At 39.8% G+C, this 15,478-nt stretch overlaps 1 protein-coding gene across 9 annotated transcripts in view; it reads right to left on the reverse strand.

Moving 5' to 3' along the window:
• Positions 1 to 394: 394 nt before the first annotated feature.
• gphnb (gephyrin b) overlaps positions 395 to 15,478 on the reverse strand; it is a 112,807-nt gene continuing 97,723 nt past the window's right edge. For 6 of the 9 annotated variants that reach the window (XM_085247498.1, XM_085247496.1, XM_085247495.1 and 3 more), the window contains 13 exons: positions 15,276 to 15,413; positions 11,929 to 12,021; positions 9,005 to 9,060; positions 8,349 to 8,468; positions 6,864 to 6,922; positions 6,394 to 6,547; positions 4,682 to 4,803; positions 4,417 to 4,504; positions 4,148 to 4,221; positions 3,946 to 4,013; positions 3,715 to 3,818; positions 2,224 to 2,320; positions 395 to 1,727 (listed from right to left, as the gene is read on the reverse strand). In XM_085247498.1, coding sequence (XP_085103624.1) covers positions 1,594 to 1,727; positions 2,224 to 2,320; positions 3,715 to 3,818; positions 3,946 to 4,013; positions 4,148 to 4,221; positions 4,417 to 4,504; positions 4,682 to 4,803; positions 6,394 to 6,547; positions 6,864 to 6,922; positions 8,349 to 8,468; positions 9,005 to 9,060; positions 11,929 to 12,021; positions 15,276 to 15,413 — 1,307 coding nt within the window. In that variant the 3' untranslated portion in view covers positions 395 to 1,593. Of the gene's footprint in view, positions 1,728 to 2,223; positions 3,819 to 3,945; positions 4,014 to 4,147; positions 4,222 to 4,416; positions 4,505 to 4,681; positions 4,804 to 6,393; positions 6,548 to 6,863; positions 6,923 to 8,348; positions 8,469 to 9,004; positions 9,061 to 11,928; positions 12,022 to 15,275; positions 15,414 to 15,478 lie in introns of all 9 variants that reach the window. The other 3 variants (XM_085247497.1, XM_085247492.1, XR_014888647.1) reach the window with 2 other exon arrangements.

Below are 15,478 nucleotides of genomic sequence, written 5' to 3' on the forward strand. Positions count from 1 at the left end.
GAAATGAGCAATGACTCAAAACTTTTGCACAGCAATGTCCATTCAAAGTCATATAAATGAAACCACATTAGTTCAGTATTAAAAAACAGACCCTAGTTTTAACAACTTTACATGCTACTCCTAAGGAGGATGAGAAAAATAAAGGGATAGAAAAACTGTAAAATAGTGGAAAGCTGAAATTCTTTGGACCCTTTAAGTTAAAAGTCACAAACCAAAAAAATAAACAGAAATTGTGATTTTTCTTGAACATTTAGTCAAATCCATATTTAATAACTGTATTCACTGAGTCCCTCTTGTTATGATCAGTGATTGTTAAGGCTGGTAAACTCTTGATTCATTCATACACTCCTCTAACCTTCACGCTACTTTTAGCCCCAATGAAGAAATTCACTGCTTTTTCATTAGATATATTTTATTTAAAAAAAAAAGGAAACCCAACAAGAACTTGTTTTTTTTACATAATGATCAAGGATTTTATTTTCGTAGTCTCTTTCATCAGTTTCATTTCATTACAGAAAATGTTATAGTACAGCGTTGTTCAATGTCTCCTCATTGCTTAATAATTTCCTTAGGAGTGCTGGTCACATATATCTGTACAATATGATTCTTATTTTTTTCTGTACATTTTTTGTGAAGTTGGTTAAAAAGGCTGTCAGCACTTAAAGAAGCTGTTTCTTTTCTTTCATTTTTTTTTTCTTAAATAGTTGATCAAATAAAAGATTATTTTTCCCAGGTTCAGCTCGCTCATGGTGGGGTTTGGGACGGAGTTTACACCCGGTCACCATGAATATAAGGAAGCTTTAGGGTCCTGGGCCGACTGGGGTGTGCCCCCCCCCCTCCCCACCCTCCCCGACACCGCCTCTTCCTTGCCCAGGCATTTGGCACTGCGCACATAAACAAGACTCACAAGATAAACAACAAGCAAAGCTCTTTGTGAAGCCATTATGATGCATACTAATGAGAGAAAAACAGAAGTGTCACCTTGATGGGCACTCCAAAGAGGAAGTGGCCTTTATGTGCCCCCCCTCTTCCTCTTAGCTGAGCACCGTGGGGAATCTGGAGCCTTCCTCTGTGTTTTCTTTATTTTCATAAAACAGAGTATTTTTTTTTCCCACTAAAGATGAGAAAATAATAATTTTCTTTTTTTTTCTTTTTTTTGTCCTGGCAGGCACCTACAGCTGTCTATTAAAATGCTACTGCTATAGATAAGGTCTAGCATTGAACACACAAAGCAATTGCAATGAAAGGAACAAAGTTGCCTTAATATAATAATGATAATAATAAGAATAATGATAATAATAATAAGAATAATCATAATAATATATTACAGAATAAATCTCTTTTTATAATTAGATTTTTTTCATTAAAAGTTATATTTTCTTTGTTTGAAATACTATAATCTTTTTAAATTAGTTTTTTCATATGTATCTAGGTTGTGATCAAGATGTTGACTATACCTCAACGTTATCCAAATCAATAAAAACTAGCTGTGCCGTTGCATATTACAGAATAGTCAATGATATGTGGACATGCACCGTGAACCACCCATTCCCTCGCTATGTGACGCCGTTTCTCCGTCCCTCCGTTATGACATCATAGCCGGCCGATGACCATGACGTCGACCACCTCGCCCTTGTGCAGCTCCACGTATTGCTCTGTTTTCGGAGGTAGCATCAGGAGCCCGTTAGCACTGCGCATGCTCATCAGTCTGCTGTTCACCTGGTTCCCTGCATCAGAAAAGATGATGAGGGGAAACAATAATTGCTGTTAAAAAGAGCAGTTTTTATTTTTTCCACTGCCAAACTGGCTAGTATTCAAAAACTACAGAAACCATGTATTTGAAGTAGTTTCACCTGCAGTAAATCAAAGAAACCCCGAGGTGAGCCTAGTATGGAATCATGTCTACTTCTGCTCCGTGTTCCATATAGAGATTGTGAACACTGGTAAGTCTCTTTATTATTTCCACTCTGACGAATACTAAACGGCCAAAATGATCACACGTTTACATGACTGGGAATCGAAATGCTGATCTTCAAACTCGTCTAAGAAACTGCTGCCAGTCTTGTCAGTCCTGATAATTTAAGGTGTTCTTAAATGATTGCACTTATGTTTAAAAAAACAACACAATTTTTGTAAATCACTATAAAACTAACCACACCTATGAGTGTTATTTTATCATTGTGCTCAAATGTTATTTTCCCCCCACAGATGCTGGTTTTATACCTGTGCTCTGTGCCCACGGCAGAGGCTCCTGGTGATGCCATGTCAAAATGCAGCGGTGGTATTCAGGGCGAGGGTCCAGCTTCACATCACAAGACAACTAGAGCGAAGAAACACACAACATAAATTCTAATGCTGCATCACCCTTTTTTAATCACCACTGTGCTTGAAGTATGAAATTGAAGAGGATACACCCAATGTAGTGGAGAAAAAAATGCAAAATTTGCTTTCAGACAATTTCTTGGAATCCATCTGGCTCTCATGTTACTGTTACCTGGAACCACAAAGACAAAAGTCACAACAGGAGTCTTGCTTGAGTTCAGATGTTCACGTACACTGATTACAAAATGCTAAAGATGCTGATGAAAGCCACAATCTAAAACATGCATGACTTTCTTTCCGACTTTCCTGTGCACTCTGGTCTGGACAAGCTTTTGGACTCAGTCACACTTCATGTTTATTTAGCATGTCTTTTAATTTTCAACCAAGTCCCAGAAGTTGAATAATAAACAACCTTCCTCGGTCTTGAATGCCACACAATAGATGGCATATCTATACCAAGTGAATTCCAACAGAGCTATAATTTAAAGCCTAGCAGAAGTGAAAAAACCAGGCTCGTCCAAATATGGCCTCTTCTAAAAAAAACAGAGTGCAGTAATCTTCAGAGCCACAGCCATCTTTTATATACAGTCTATAGGCTAAACACACATGTACACACACAAATCTTCTAATGGCAAAAATCCAGATCTGAACTGTCACAAAATGTAAGCAAGTTGGGTAAAATTCTGCCAAACACATTTAAAACAGGGCAAATACATTAGTTCAAAGATTATCTAAGTTTGCTGGCAAAAGGAAAGGTTTTCTCAGAGTATTATCTGACCTGTGTCTGATGCCATCTGCTTTGGGAAATTGTCTGGCTACATCTGGCGAAGGCCATCATTTGCACCCCTAAGTGGCAGTAATGTGTTCAAGTTGATTTCTAACTGCTTTATAACAGCAAATGATGTAACACTGCACCCTGAATAGCACCCATAATGGCAGGGGACCAGATTGCTCACTCCATGATGTTAGTTGGGGACATAGGCTGTGTGTGCTCACTGTGTATTATCGTGATATGATTTTCTCACTCTACAGTTATGAATATTCATGACCGGGGAGCAGGCCTTTGGGTCAGTGTGGGCCGTGATTGGTTCCTCTGTCAAATCAGAGCAAAACACTGTGGTCATAAATATGTATCAAGCAGATGATGAAAATTATATCAAATCATGGCTGCAACGGGCTGCAATAATACACCCTGTTTTTTTACGTATAAACATAACTGTAAATGTCCCCATATATTATATATTCTCTCTGTTGCAGCTGATTGCATCGACACTCTTAAAGCCTATTTGTTACAACAGCGACTTTGAATCATCCCTCACAGGAGCAAAGGACACTTTTTGCACTTGGGAACGCGATGAAGTCAGGATGTCCCAGTTGCCCTGTGTGTCCTACCCTCGCTTTGATGATGGTGGGCCTGGGGTCCAAAATACCCTGCATCTTTCTCAAGGCAGGGATGACAAAAAGATTACAGGTGACAACAGCAGACACGGGATTTCCTAGGACAGACGGGGGGACAGAGAGAAGAGGGCGAGGGGAGAAAGCAAGGGGGGGGGGGGGGAATATGTGAGTAACATCTCTGCGCAAACAGCGGAGTGAATCACTCTTTCTCTCAACTTCACACACTACCTGGGAGGGCAAAGATTAGTTTGCGAGCACCATCTATGTCCAACGTGGCAAAAGTTGTTGGGAGACTGGAAAAAAAGACAAAAACAAACATAATTTCTAAATTCTCCACCGGCTGTCATTTTACACCACATGACTCCTTCTGCATGTCATTTGTATGTATTGTTTGTGAAGCACTTTTGAAGCGGATTCTTTTTCTTACCCTGGTTTCATGAACACACGACCAAAATGGATCTGAGCATGAAGATCGATATCCAGCACCTGCTTAAGGTAGTCCTAAAAATGATGTTAGAAAGAAAGAAAATTAAAATCCTTAAGAATACTCAACAGACATGAAGAACAAGTACTCCAAAAAATGTGTTTCATAAAATAATGAACTCAAACGAACTGTGAAGCTCAGCTGTCTGGCTATCAGCTACCACATGGTGTCAGTACAACACAACTCTACCACTGGACTTTCTGCCACTGTACCTTCTCTCCCATAGACACTCCTCCTGAGGTGATGATGACATCAGCACGGCTGATGCCTTCATTCAGAGCGTTGAGAAGGTCATCGGGGCTGCAGGGCACAGACAAACATATACATACAAATGTCAAGCCCCCCGCGACACCCAGGACAGAGAAATCACAGAAAATGAGAAAACTGGCCTATCTTTGGATAAGTACACAGGGCTTATTAAAAGGACAAAAGCATAGCTAAAGGGAACTGTGGCAGAGGCAAGATCTGACGGCATACTTGTCTCCCACGATGCCCAGATTGATAGTGGGGTAGCCATGTTCCTGAATTGTGGCCAACAGGGTGGAGCGATTGCTGTCCCTGATCTTTCCAGGATGGAGGTCATCTTCTGGGTTCAGAAGCTATCGCCCAAACAAATCACATGTTAGAAACTCCTATTTGATGGCAATCTTTTATTATTAGTTGTGAAAATCATTAAATAAATCATTCTGCATCTTTTTGATTTGCGATGAGGTCTGGTAAGTAAAAAAATAATTATTCTGCTGGAAGATGAGACAATATTATAATCCTTATGCAAACTTTTTCATTTTTGTACCCAGTCATGTAGTTACTATATTTAACATGCTCTCTGTACTGAATAAATCTGCTTTGGTTCTATTACCCTTGAGTTAAAAATGCTGCATAAAATAATACTTTAAAACTGAGAAAAAAACACTTTCTGAAGTTTCAAATTAGCAACACCCATCTGTTGTTCGTGCTAAAGTTAGTGTCATCTAAACCAATGCACTTTAAAGATGTCAGCTTGGCCTCTGGGAACTTGTGAGGTGCTCTTGTCACCATTTTGTCACATTTTAAGACTAAACAGTAGAACATGACTGACACATTTAAAAGTCTGAAATACACAATGTTGCAACAGACAGATTTCCTTAACATTTACTGCGTGTAATTATGTAAGAGTCTTTACAAAAATAATATGAAAATGCTTTTTAAAAATAAACATTTTAATTGCACGATTATTTTTACGATCCACCTGACTCTTCTTCTTGTATTACAAACCCACCTGTCACCATGTTGTCAACCTGGTCTTTCATCATATTCATTACTTTTTAAATGCTCATTTATTGGCTGTTATCAATGCAGACACTGATATATCAGAAAAAGCTAATATCAGCCAATATCTTAGAGTCACTGCTTTTCCATTGCCCCTCTCCTTTTCTTAGTCCTTCCATGAGATGAACACGGGCATACGCATGTGGTTCATGCAGTCTTTCAGCTTCATGTTCTAAAAGCGCTACGCTTAACTGACGGTGCCACCACATCTTACTTCCATGTGGCACCATGACACTCTTTATAGCACATCACCTGATCAGGTTGGAAAAGAGCTTCAATTAGCCAAAGTCTGCCGTCATGGATTAGGTTTTGTAATATCTGAAACTGGAACACTGAAGAGGTACAGAAGTCTAGTTGTATCTTAAAATCTTTGAATCACAACATGTTAAAAGGATATCATGGATTTTTTTTGTCCACTGCCACCAAAATAAGTGCTCATGAATAAAATGTAGCTGCATCTAATCCTCTACTTCATAAGACGGCAGATGAGTGAAATATGCTAACAAACAGGTGATAAAGTTTAAATATGGGTCTGCACGGCCCTGAAAATGGAGAGCTATGCATATTCATGCACCCCATGAAATTTAAACTGCGCATTAGTCACACAGAAAATGCACAAATCTGACTCTACTGTTTAAACGAAACCACCTGGTCACAGATAAACACGTTCTTCACAACTGAAAGCACATGTGAAACAGCTGACTGCACATTCACTTCTAAATGATGTTCTGTTGTCGCCAGCCAAAGCAAACAATGGTGATTGTGCATAAATATGAACGTGGTGTGTTGTTAGGAAAAAAAGGCATACTGTTGTACCTTTCGCAGCCAAGTCGAGAGGCATAATTCACCACAACAAAAACTAAGATTTTCTTAACCTTTACCTCATTTCCTGTGGACATGACGGCCACCACAGGGAATTTTTGGACCTCCACCTCTGTAACTCCAACAGTGGCCAGGAGGCCAATTTCAGATGGGCCCATATGGGTGCCCTTGGCCAGCACGCACTCGCCACGCTTGATGTCGTGACCGATAGGCCTATGAAGAGATGGGCACTAAACATTTAAAGCCTGCAAGAACAAGGGTACTGCTACATTCACCATAGATGTTCTGGTAAAGACATGAAATGTGTTCTAAGCATCTGTTTTCCTTCAGTCTTCATCATTATTATAATGTTAAATAAAGAACAATAATAATCAAAAACATGCAGACAGACAGAATTATAATAACGGCAGTAGTAGTGGTGCACTATACCTTGCATTAATCTTTTTCAAGTTAACTCCCAACAGTGTCTTCCAGCCTTACAGTATTTAATAAGTATAATACATAGCAAACATCTCAGTCACGGACTAACCTGATGTCCTGCCCTGGGCGAGCTTGTACTAGGATTCGTACCTCCAGCTCCTCCGTCCCCTACCGGAAAAACATTTATCACATTGAACAGGCTGGGTCAGTGACAGATAAGAAAATGATGCTTTCAGTATTCTGTCCATTTCTAGGATAAAAGACACTATATTGCCAAAAGTAGTCACTTGTTTCCCTTCACACATATATGAACTTGAGTGGCATCCCATTCCTAATCCATAAGGTTTAACATTATGCTGATCTGCTGTTTGCAGCTATGAGAAGTTTGAATTCTTCTGGGAGGGCTTTTCATAGGTTTGTTTATGGGAATTTTTGACCATTCCTCCTAGATGCACATTTGTGAGGTCAGACAGTGTTAGATGAGAAGGCCTGGCTCACAGTCTCCGCTCTAATTGATCCCAAAGGTGGTCTGTCGGGTTGAGGTCATGACTCTGTGCTGGCCAGTAAAGTTCTTCCACACCAAATTTGTTTACTGTCTTTATGAACTGCTTTGGTCTGCAGTCATGTTGAAACAGGAAGAGGCTTTCCCCAAACTGCTATCCCACAAATTTAAGAGCTTGAAATTGTCCATGACTGGAGCCCATCCCAGATGTCACAGGGTGACGGGCACATAGTGGACATGTCACCAGTCTCTTGCAGCTCCAACACATAGACAGTTAACCTAGCATTCATGTATTTGGAATTTGGGAAGCAGTTGCAGTACACAGAGAGAATCCCAACCGATCACTGCCTGAACCAGACTGCCTGAGCATGGTTCTCCTGGAGCTTTCTTCCTGTTAAAATTGAGTTTTTCCTTCCGACTGTCGCCAAGTGCTAGGTCATGGGGGTCAGCTGATCGTTAGGGTTTTCTTGTCTTTACCTTACAACATAAAGTGATTTGAGTTTACTGCTGTTGTAATTTGGCACTATATGAATAAAACTGAACTGAATTAAATGAAACCTTTCACAGGTTTGGGTTAAAGACAACCTTATAGGATGGTTATAATAAACATAGCTGAAGTTTTTAATAAAGATACTGGCATGTTAAAAAGGAAGTGAGACAAAAGCTTGGGCTTGAGGGCGCCATGGATGTTTGGCTTCTAATGTTTTTCTTCTCTTGACCAAGCTAACATCAGCTTGGGATGGATTTCCTTTTATGGCCAGGTGTGCCCTTAGCTGTGTCTGTGGTGTGGAATTGGTGCTTACATGTAGTGGGCATTGCTTGCAATAGCCAGGTGAGGGGCAACCAATTAAAAGAAAGCAGGCCTCGGGCCTTAAAGAGACATGCGCTTAACAATCTTGTTCAGACAGTAGATGAACCCAGACACTGCATCAAAGGCCAGTATATAATAATAATTATTACTTTTTAAAACTATGAATCATGGAAAACTGAGTAGTTTTAGATTCAAAATATGAAGCTGGAAATGAGCATACTAAGGCCTTTTAGCGTTCTGATTCTGACTGTCCTTCATTTAGCATGAAACTTCACGCTCACGTCTTCTGATTCGCGGAGGAGCTCGGTATCTTCCACCTGGACTACAGCATCTGCCCCACAGGGTATAGGGGCACCCGTCGTCACCCTCATCACTTGGCCAGGCATCACTGTCTGGGTGGGCTGTGCAAACACAGAAAGGTAAACATAAGTCAAAGATACAGGAAAGGACAAACAATATCATGTCAAATTTCAAACACTGGGTTAACATTTAACCCATAGGTGTTATGGAATAAATGACGGACTGTTTGTGACTGAAGTAATCTATACAATAAAACAGAAAACTGACTTTATGTACATCATAATTGCAATTTTAAGAGCTTATAAAGGCAAACAGGAAACAGATGCTTGAATGTGTGGTGATGCTGTTTGAGAGGAGATGTGAGGGGTTGTCGAAAATATGTCAGGCTTACTTTTGTCTCAGTGATCTCATGTGTTTACACTTTGACTTTCTGGCCATGCTTTGGTGCGAAGGGCTTTTCATCACCTGCTAAGGGAACACACTGATGTGCAATTACAGGCTGGTCAAGGCATAAGGTGAAGGGCAAAAGTGAAGTACTTTATTTTCATATCCAGCTTATGTGGGTGTTTGTGTGAGACCGACTGTGTGAGTGAGGGTGTCTTTGTGTGCTTGCAGAGGTGTCAGCGTGGACACAAACCTGCTCTCCAGCTTGGGACTCTCCAATGATGAAGCGGTCGCCTGGGCCGTCAGCCGCTAGAATAAAAGAAAGATTGAAAAGTATTACGCACGAGTGCAGGCGAAAACCTGTGGGTGTGTGGGAGTGTGTATTGAGCTGAGTCATTTATTTTGGTAAAATACAGTGGGAAATGATAAAAACAAGATCTGGGGGGAAAAGTTTATTAAACATCTCCAAAATAGACACAAACAGTACTACCAGGGCAAGCAGATTTTTACAGTTTTAATCAAAAATCAGTCTGATAGCCTTTGCACAGCCCAACCCTTATTGTTACTGCAGCCAAGTACTGTGACCGACCAGAGCAAACACAAAAATTGAGAAATCAAGAATCATTTTTAGCATCCCTCTTTATCAATTAACAAACACACAGAAAGAGGAACGAAAGTCATCACAAGATGCTCTTTGAACACGGATATACTGCATCCTTTGACATTAAAAATGTCCTTGCCGGGTGAATCTGCCATTCTCTTTAGTGCAGAAAGTTTAAAAAATCCCATTGATGACATCAAAAATCTGTTTTGACATGAAGAGGTTTTTCACATTTTTGGGAAAAACCTGAGAGCCATGATGGAAATATAAGTTTCTATGGGTTTTTATGGAGCATCTCTCCTCATCTAACTCTGCTTCATACCAATGCAGTTCTTAGTATTAACATCTACTGCATTTTTACCTGTTCACACTACACACGTAGCAGAACCCAGGACTTCCCTGATCACTTTTTGGATGTTAACCAAGGCTAATTTGTCAGCTTCTTGGTGCTTTTTATTACTTAAAGTGACAATAAAAGGCAGAAGCTACACTTTGGTAAAAGGAAAAATTCAAGCTCTAGACAACAGACTCTTTTCAGACCCATATTTTAAGCACTATAATTTCTAAAAAACACACGTATCCTTTAGCAGGCAACAGGCCCTTAGGACAGATGCAGAAAATCCTGAGAGATCTGTGGTATTCTTCTCCTCCTACTCGTTCAGTAGGAACCAACAGCAGATGTTATGTACAGGAGGTTTTGAGCTGCCTGAAGTCAGCGAGTTGTCACCCTGTTCTTCAGGTTAACAGAGCCCTCAGTGCTTTACAGGACTCCCTTCATTTAAAATACTGACAGAAAATCTCAACCAACGTCTTCTGAATCTCACCTAGAAAAACACTAGAAAGGAGTTCTAACAGCCATAAGGATGAAACTCTGAGAGTTGGATGTCTGAACAAAGGTAAATCCTCCACCATTTGAGAATTATCTCTTGCCACCTGGCAGCTGTGGAGGACAGCCTCGTTTATGTACAATAATTGAAAGGATCACCGTTCAATCACAGCGACAGAAAAAGCCTTTACATTGTCCAACAAGCAGTTTTTTCCTGCTCCGGTGTCCTGCAGTGATCTCACTGGGACAGAAACAGTTAGTCCTTCTGCAGCATCACTGCTCTGTTACACAGCAGTGACTTTACGAATAAGATGACATGACAGGCACGTACAGCTGCGTCAATGTGAGGTAGAATTCAAAAAGTAACCTTGATTAGTTTTCTTATTTCATAATTGTCTTTTCAACTGTCAGATTTCACTATTAAAGCTTTGTCTCTGTTATACCTTATAAATATGCTCGGATCAGTTGAAAAAATTCTGCAGCAGTGCCTAACGGGAATCAATCACAATCCGCCATGTGAGGAAGGACGTGTGAGTGCACAGTATTTCCTCAAAATAATGTGCAATCTATTTACACTATTTAATTGTATCAAAAGGTTGCACATCTTTTCAGGTTTGTACTTGCTTCAGTTTCAGTCCATTAACTTTTTAATAGTGCTGTCAGCGTTAATCTCGTTAAAATGACCTTTTAACGGCATAACCGCATTAATGCGGCAAATCTCCGTTAGCAAGTTAGCACGGATCACCCTGTGCGTGGGGCTGTACGGTGTCAATGCATTAGCGCGGTTAGCTTGTTAACACGTTAGCTTCAGTCTCAGTCCATCAACTTTTTAATAGTGCTGTCAACGTTAATCTCGTTAAAAGCGCGTTAACGCCATAACCACATTACGCATTAACGAGCTAACCGCGCTAATGCGTTGACGCTGTGCAGCATGGGGTGATCCGCGCTAACGGAGATTTGCCACATGCAGCAATTTTAACGAGATTAACGCTGACACCACTACTCTTAAGTATATGCACTGCTTTTGAAGTGATCCACTTCTTTATGTTACTTTTGTTTAACTAGATCGGCAAAGCATAATCAGTACAGTTTTGAATTTTTCTTTAGTTTTAATTTTTAAATGAATATTTTATTTCCATTTAGTTTCAGTTAGTCAGTAATTAGTAGTAATTTTCAATAATTTTTGATATTTGTTATATATAATAAAAATGATAATGAGGCACAAACGTGTATATAAATTTAATAATAAAAATAAAAAACTACAGACATTTCCTAAATATTTAGGATTTTCTTTTAGGTAAGGTTTGTAACAGTATTGTTTCAGTTAGTGTTTATGTTTTCTTGTGACTTTGTAAAATGTAATTTTATAAATGGTTTCCATTTAATAATTACATATAACCATGCAAAGTTTGCACTTACGAACACCTGGTTAAGCAGGCCTACTGTCTCATTGCTCTCATGGTAATAACAAGAGGTAAAAAAGGACCCGTAAACAACTAAAAATAAACATAAATGTGTTTGATTTTTAGGTAAGATGTGTCATTTGAACACAACAAGGGCTATATATCATAAATAACAGTATAATCCTTGCAACATTTACACTTATGTACATTTTTGATAAACTGAGGATAAGATCCAAAGTACTAAATACTGAAAGGATGTCAGATGGATGGGCAACAAAATGTGGCAAAGACAAGAATGAGAGGATATTATTCAATTAGCATCACCCGCCGTAATTGATGTTACCTACCTCTCACAGCATAACCGTCCTTGACAGAAGCAGGGAAGGGTGGCAGGTTGTCTTTGGCGTAAACGTCCTGAGCCAGGACTCGACCCATCCCATCTGTAGAAGAAGAGGAAAAACATGAGTGTGGAGTGGAGAGGCTGGTTGAAGATTGGTGGAAGGAGAGAGCAAAAGTTAGAGAGAGAAAGAGAGACAGAGGCATAGAGGGTGAAACAGTGCATCTGATGAAGATACAGAGAAATGTTTGAGCTGGAGGTGTGTATATGCGTGTGTGTGTGCATGTTTTAAAGAGAGCCATAGTGTGACACCACGCATCAGCATCTCTCTGCATGACTCACCGCCTGACCTGCACACACGGACATGTACTTGCACACTGCGCTATTTTACCTCAGTTTACCGATTTGCACACCGCAAGTGGGGGCTTGCAAATGTTCATGTGCACATTTCTTTAGCATTTCCAACAGCCAGACAACTTAAAAAATGTCAGGGAGGAAATACAGAGCCTCTTCACTGAGACAATGGCTCAGAGAAAGTAAAGGAAGGAAAGAAAGACATAGAAGTCAGAAGGGAGAGTGGGTGGAGGGAGAAAAAAAGATCCAGGCACTAAAATACCTTAAGCTGCTGTGTGCCTATATATAGCTGAGCCTTCATGCTGTGATTATGTGGGTGTTAATATGAAGATCTAAGCTTTGATATCAACGAGTTTAAGGGGAAAAAATATGCATGTGCATACAGACACCCACACACATGCAGATGACAGGAATACTGAGCTGCTGTACATAATGCATCTCCATCATGGATAAAGGCACACATGCTCGTGTCCAAATCCTCCCATCTTTTCTCTATATTAACAGTATTTAAATTGGTGTATTTTTACACACAAGCTGGAACTGAAAAGCTTGTTAAAACCATGTGCTGAAGCTGAGCTGTGACTAATAATAGAACAGAGGTGATGTCTTGTTGCAGCAGAAAAGTGCACGTTTGATAAGGTGCTTTTCAAAAAGAAGAACCTCTTTTTGTAAGACGTTCTGGACACCAGTCTAAGCCAGCAGTTCCCAGCGTTTCTGAGGCCAATAAGACTGAACCTCACACCACCTCGTCTGTTGAAGTGTATCAGTTTAAACTTATAAAAGCAGATGTGGTTAAAATAATGTCTCATTCAGTTGAAATGCAAATGTTTACGTCAGTAATTTAAAAAGTAGTGTGAGCTAATATGTATCGGAAAAATAAAGTAAAAAACACAAAAAACAAAACAGGTTTATTAAATCTTTTAATGTCTACGATTTCTGCTTAAGAAATAGCCCTATTTAAGAACAATAACACTGGTTATTATGACAGGAAAATAGGGAGGAACTAAATGAATTTTTTGTTTTGTTGTTTTGACAAATGCGCTCACTTCCTTAACTAAAACTCGATGAAATGACTCACTCTCATGCCTTTGCAGAAAAGTACATTTAAAGCCAGTGAGGTTAGCCCAGCGTTTAGCCTGAAAACAAGGGCGGACTAAACTAAAACTGCTCTGAAGTAAAAAATCTGAAGGTCTCTGTGTTTAAAACCAACCAAGTGTAACCGAGCATGTTGTTTTTCTCCCTGTTTCAATTGCTGGGCTAAGTTAACCTCCAGATAGTTAGGGCTTCATAATTCACATGCAGATAAATATTTCTGTCTAATTCCGGGCGTGAAAGAGAGTAAGCATTTCAAACTATTCCTTTAAAGTGTTTTAGACTGTTTAGCATTAAATATTAAACTGTCAAGAACTTCATATTTAAGTACTGAATCACAGCAAATGTCTCTACGATACAATAAGAAAGATAAACAGGGATCTAGTATTAATTTATACTATTCCTCCAGTAATAGCTTACGTAGAAATATGTAGTAACCAATTATAACAATAAAATCAGCGCTAGACACCTCTAATTCAATACTCACTATATGCAAAAAATGCAGAATACACATCCATTAGCAAACACACACACACTGTTCTAAATCCAGCAGGGGAGCTGCTCCAGCTGTTGACTGTCTAAATATTTCATCTCTCAAATCCCCCCATTCTCTCTTCCTTACCCAACTGTCCGCCACCCAGCTGTGCTCTTGCAAATCCTGCAATCCAGTCCCCTATTCCATAACATGAAACATCACTTTACACCTGGAAAACGAAAGCGCTCCTGCTACCATCATTGATCTAGAAGTCATGTGCGCTGCAGGCCATTATTGCCGCCAGTCTTTGCTACGGTTTCTACAGATGAATTAAAGACTGTGTTTTCCCCTCCAGCCCTCAGCTTGACTCTGTGTCATCCTCCGCTGGCACTTAAGCCACTCTGCCAGAAGGATGACAAGACCCTCAGGTGCTAAACCTACTTGTCTTGCAAGTTTGTACCTTAGAATCTGGATGTCTGTTTAGACTTGTAAGCACACAATGCAAAAATACTGCTACAGTTAACTCATACAGCGACATGAACACACAAGCAGTAATGTGTACATACAAATGTCATGACAGACACTGAGAATTATATAAACAGGAATTAGTTTTGCAACTGCATTAAAAATTGTTACTATTTTGACCACTTGGGGGCAGCGGAAATGAGCTGTAAATAATCCTGGTATACTATCAACTTTGAAAATTACTGGCTTTAGCTATTTGCTACACAAAAGTTATATATAGACCCATATACCCATGAAGCAAAAGCTAGCTTCAGCCTCAATTTGTCTCTTGATGTGTTGTGATCTCAATTTCAAATGCCTCAAGTAACAAAAACATTAGTTTCACTATTCTTTTGACATAATATTGGGGCCACAATTCTGATAATTTTTGCTTTTGTAGAATTCAGTTCTGTTTAGCTGAAATGTACTCTGATGGAAACACAGTAGCGCTCTTATGGCTAAGGAATAAAGCTACAATCACGTGCATGTCACTGTCGGTTACAGAGAAATAAAACGAAACTCCAACCTGGTACATGTTAATAAATGAATAAACAAACAAATGCATCAGGTGAGCAAAAAATTGGATCCATTGTCTGTATAAAGTGTCTCACAAGCTGTGGGAAGTCAAACAACACACGCAAGTCATTTGTTTGTTATGCATTTGACCTTGTAGCAAAGACAATCTGAGTCTGTGTGACTGACAGCGTGGCCTGCGTACAGGAACTGCTGATTAAGTGAGGTGTCTGGTTGTGAACAGGTGGTGTTTAAATGCTGTCATGTGTACTTAGCAATCGGAAAGGAGTACCACCACAACATCCCAGCATCTATATGAGCTGGATATGCAAAAAAAGGAAAGACTTACAAACTAGAAGCTTTTCTGTAGCAGCATGGCTACAGGCTTTAAAGGGTAACCACCTATCTGTCCTCCTCACCCCTGTAGTTGATGATCTCAGTGCCCAGGACTGCAGTCATCTCTAGCACAGTGATGAAGGCCTTGTCCATGGAGGTTAGGGGGAAGGGGGACATACGGTGCCTCCGGGCCACCTTGGTGATGTCCACAGCACTGTGACCTGAGACGATGTGAAACATACAGATGTAGTCATAAAATCCACAAAATCAGGTTTAATTCTCCATG

Source organism: Mchenga conophoros, linkage group LG15 (assembly GCF_057382185.1).
Source record: "Mchenga conophoros isolate Kocher_MC1m ecotype Shallow Benthic linkage group LG15, M_conophoros_male_GT1.1, whole genome shotgun sequence".
NCBI classification, from domain to species: Eukaryota; Metazoa; Chordata; class Actinopteri; order Cichliformes; family Cichlidae; genus Mchenga; species Mchenga conophoros.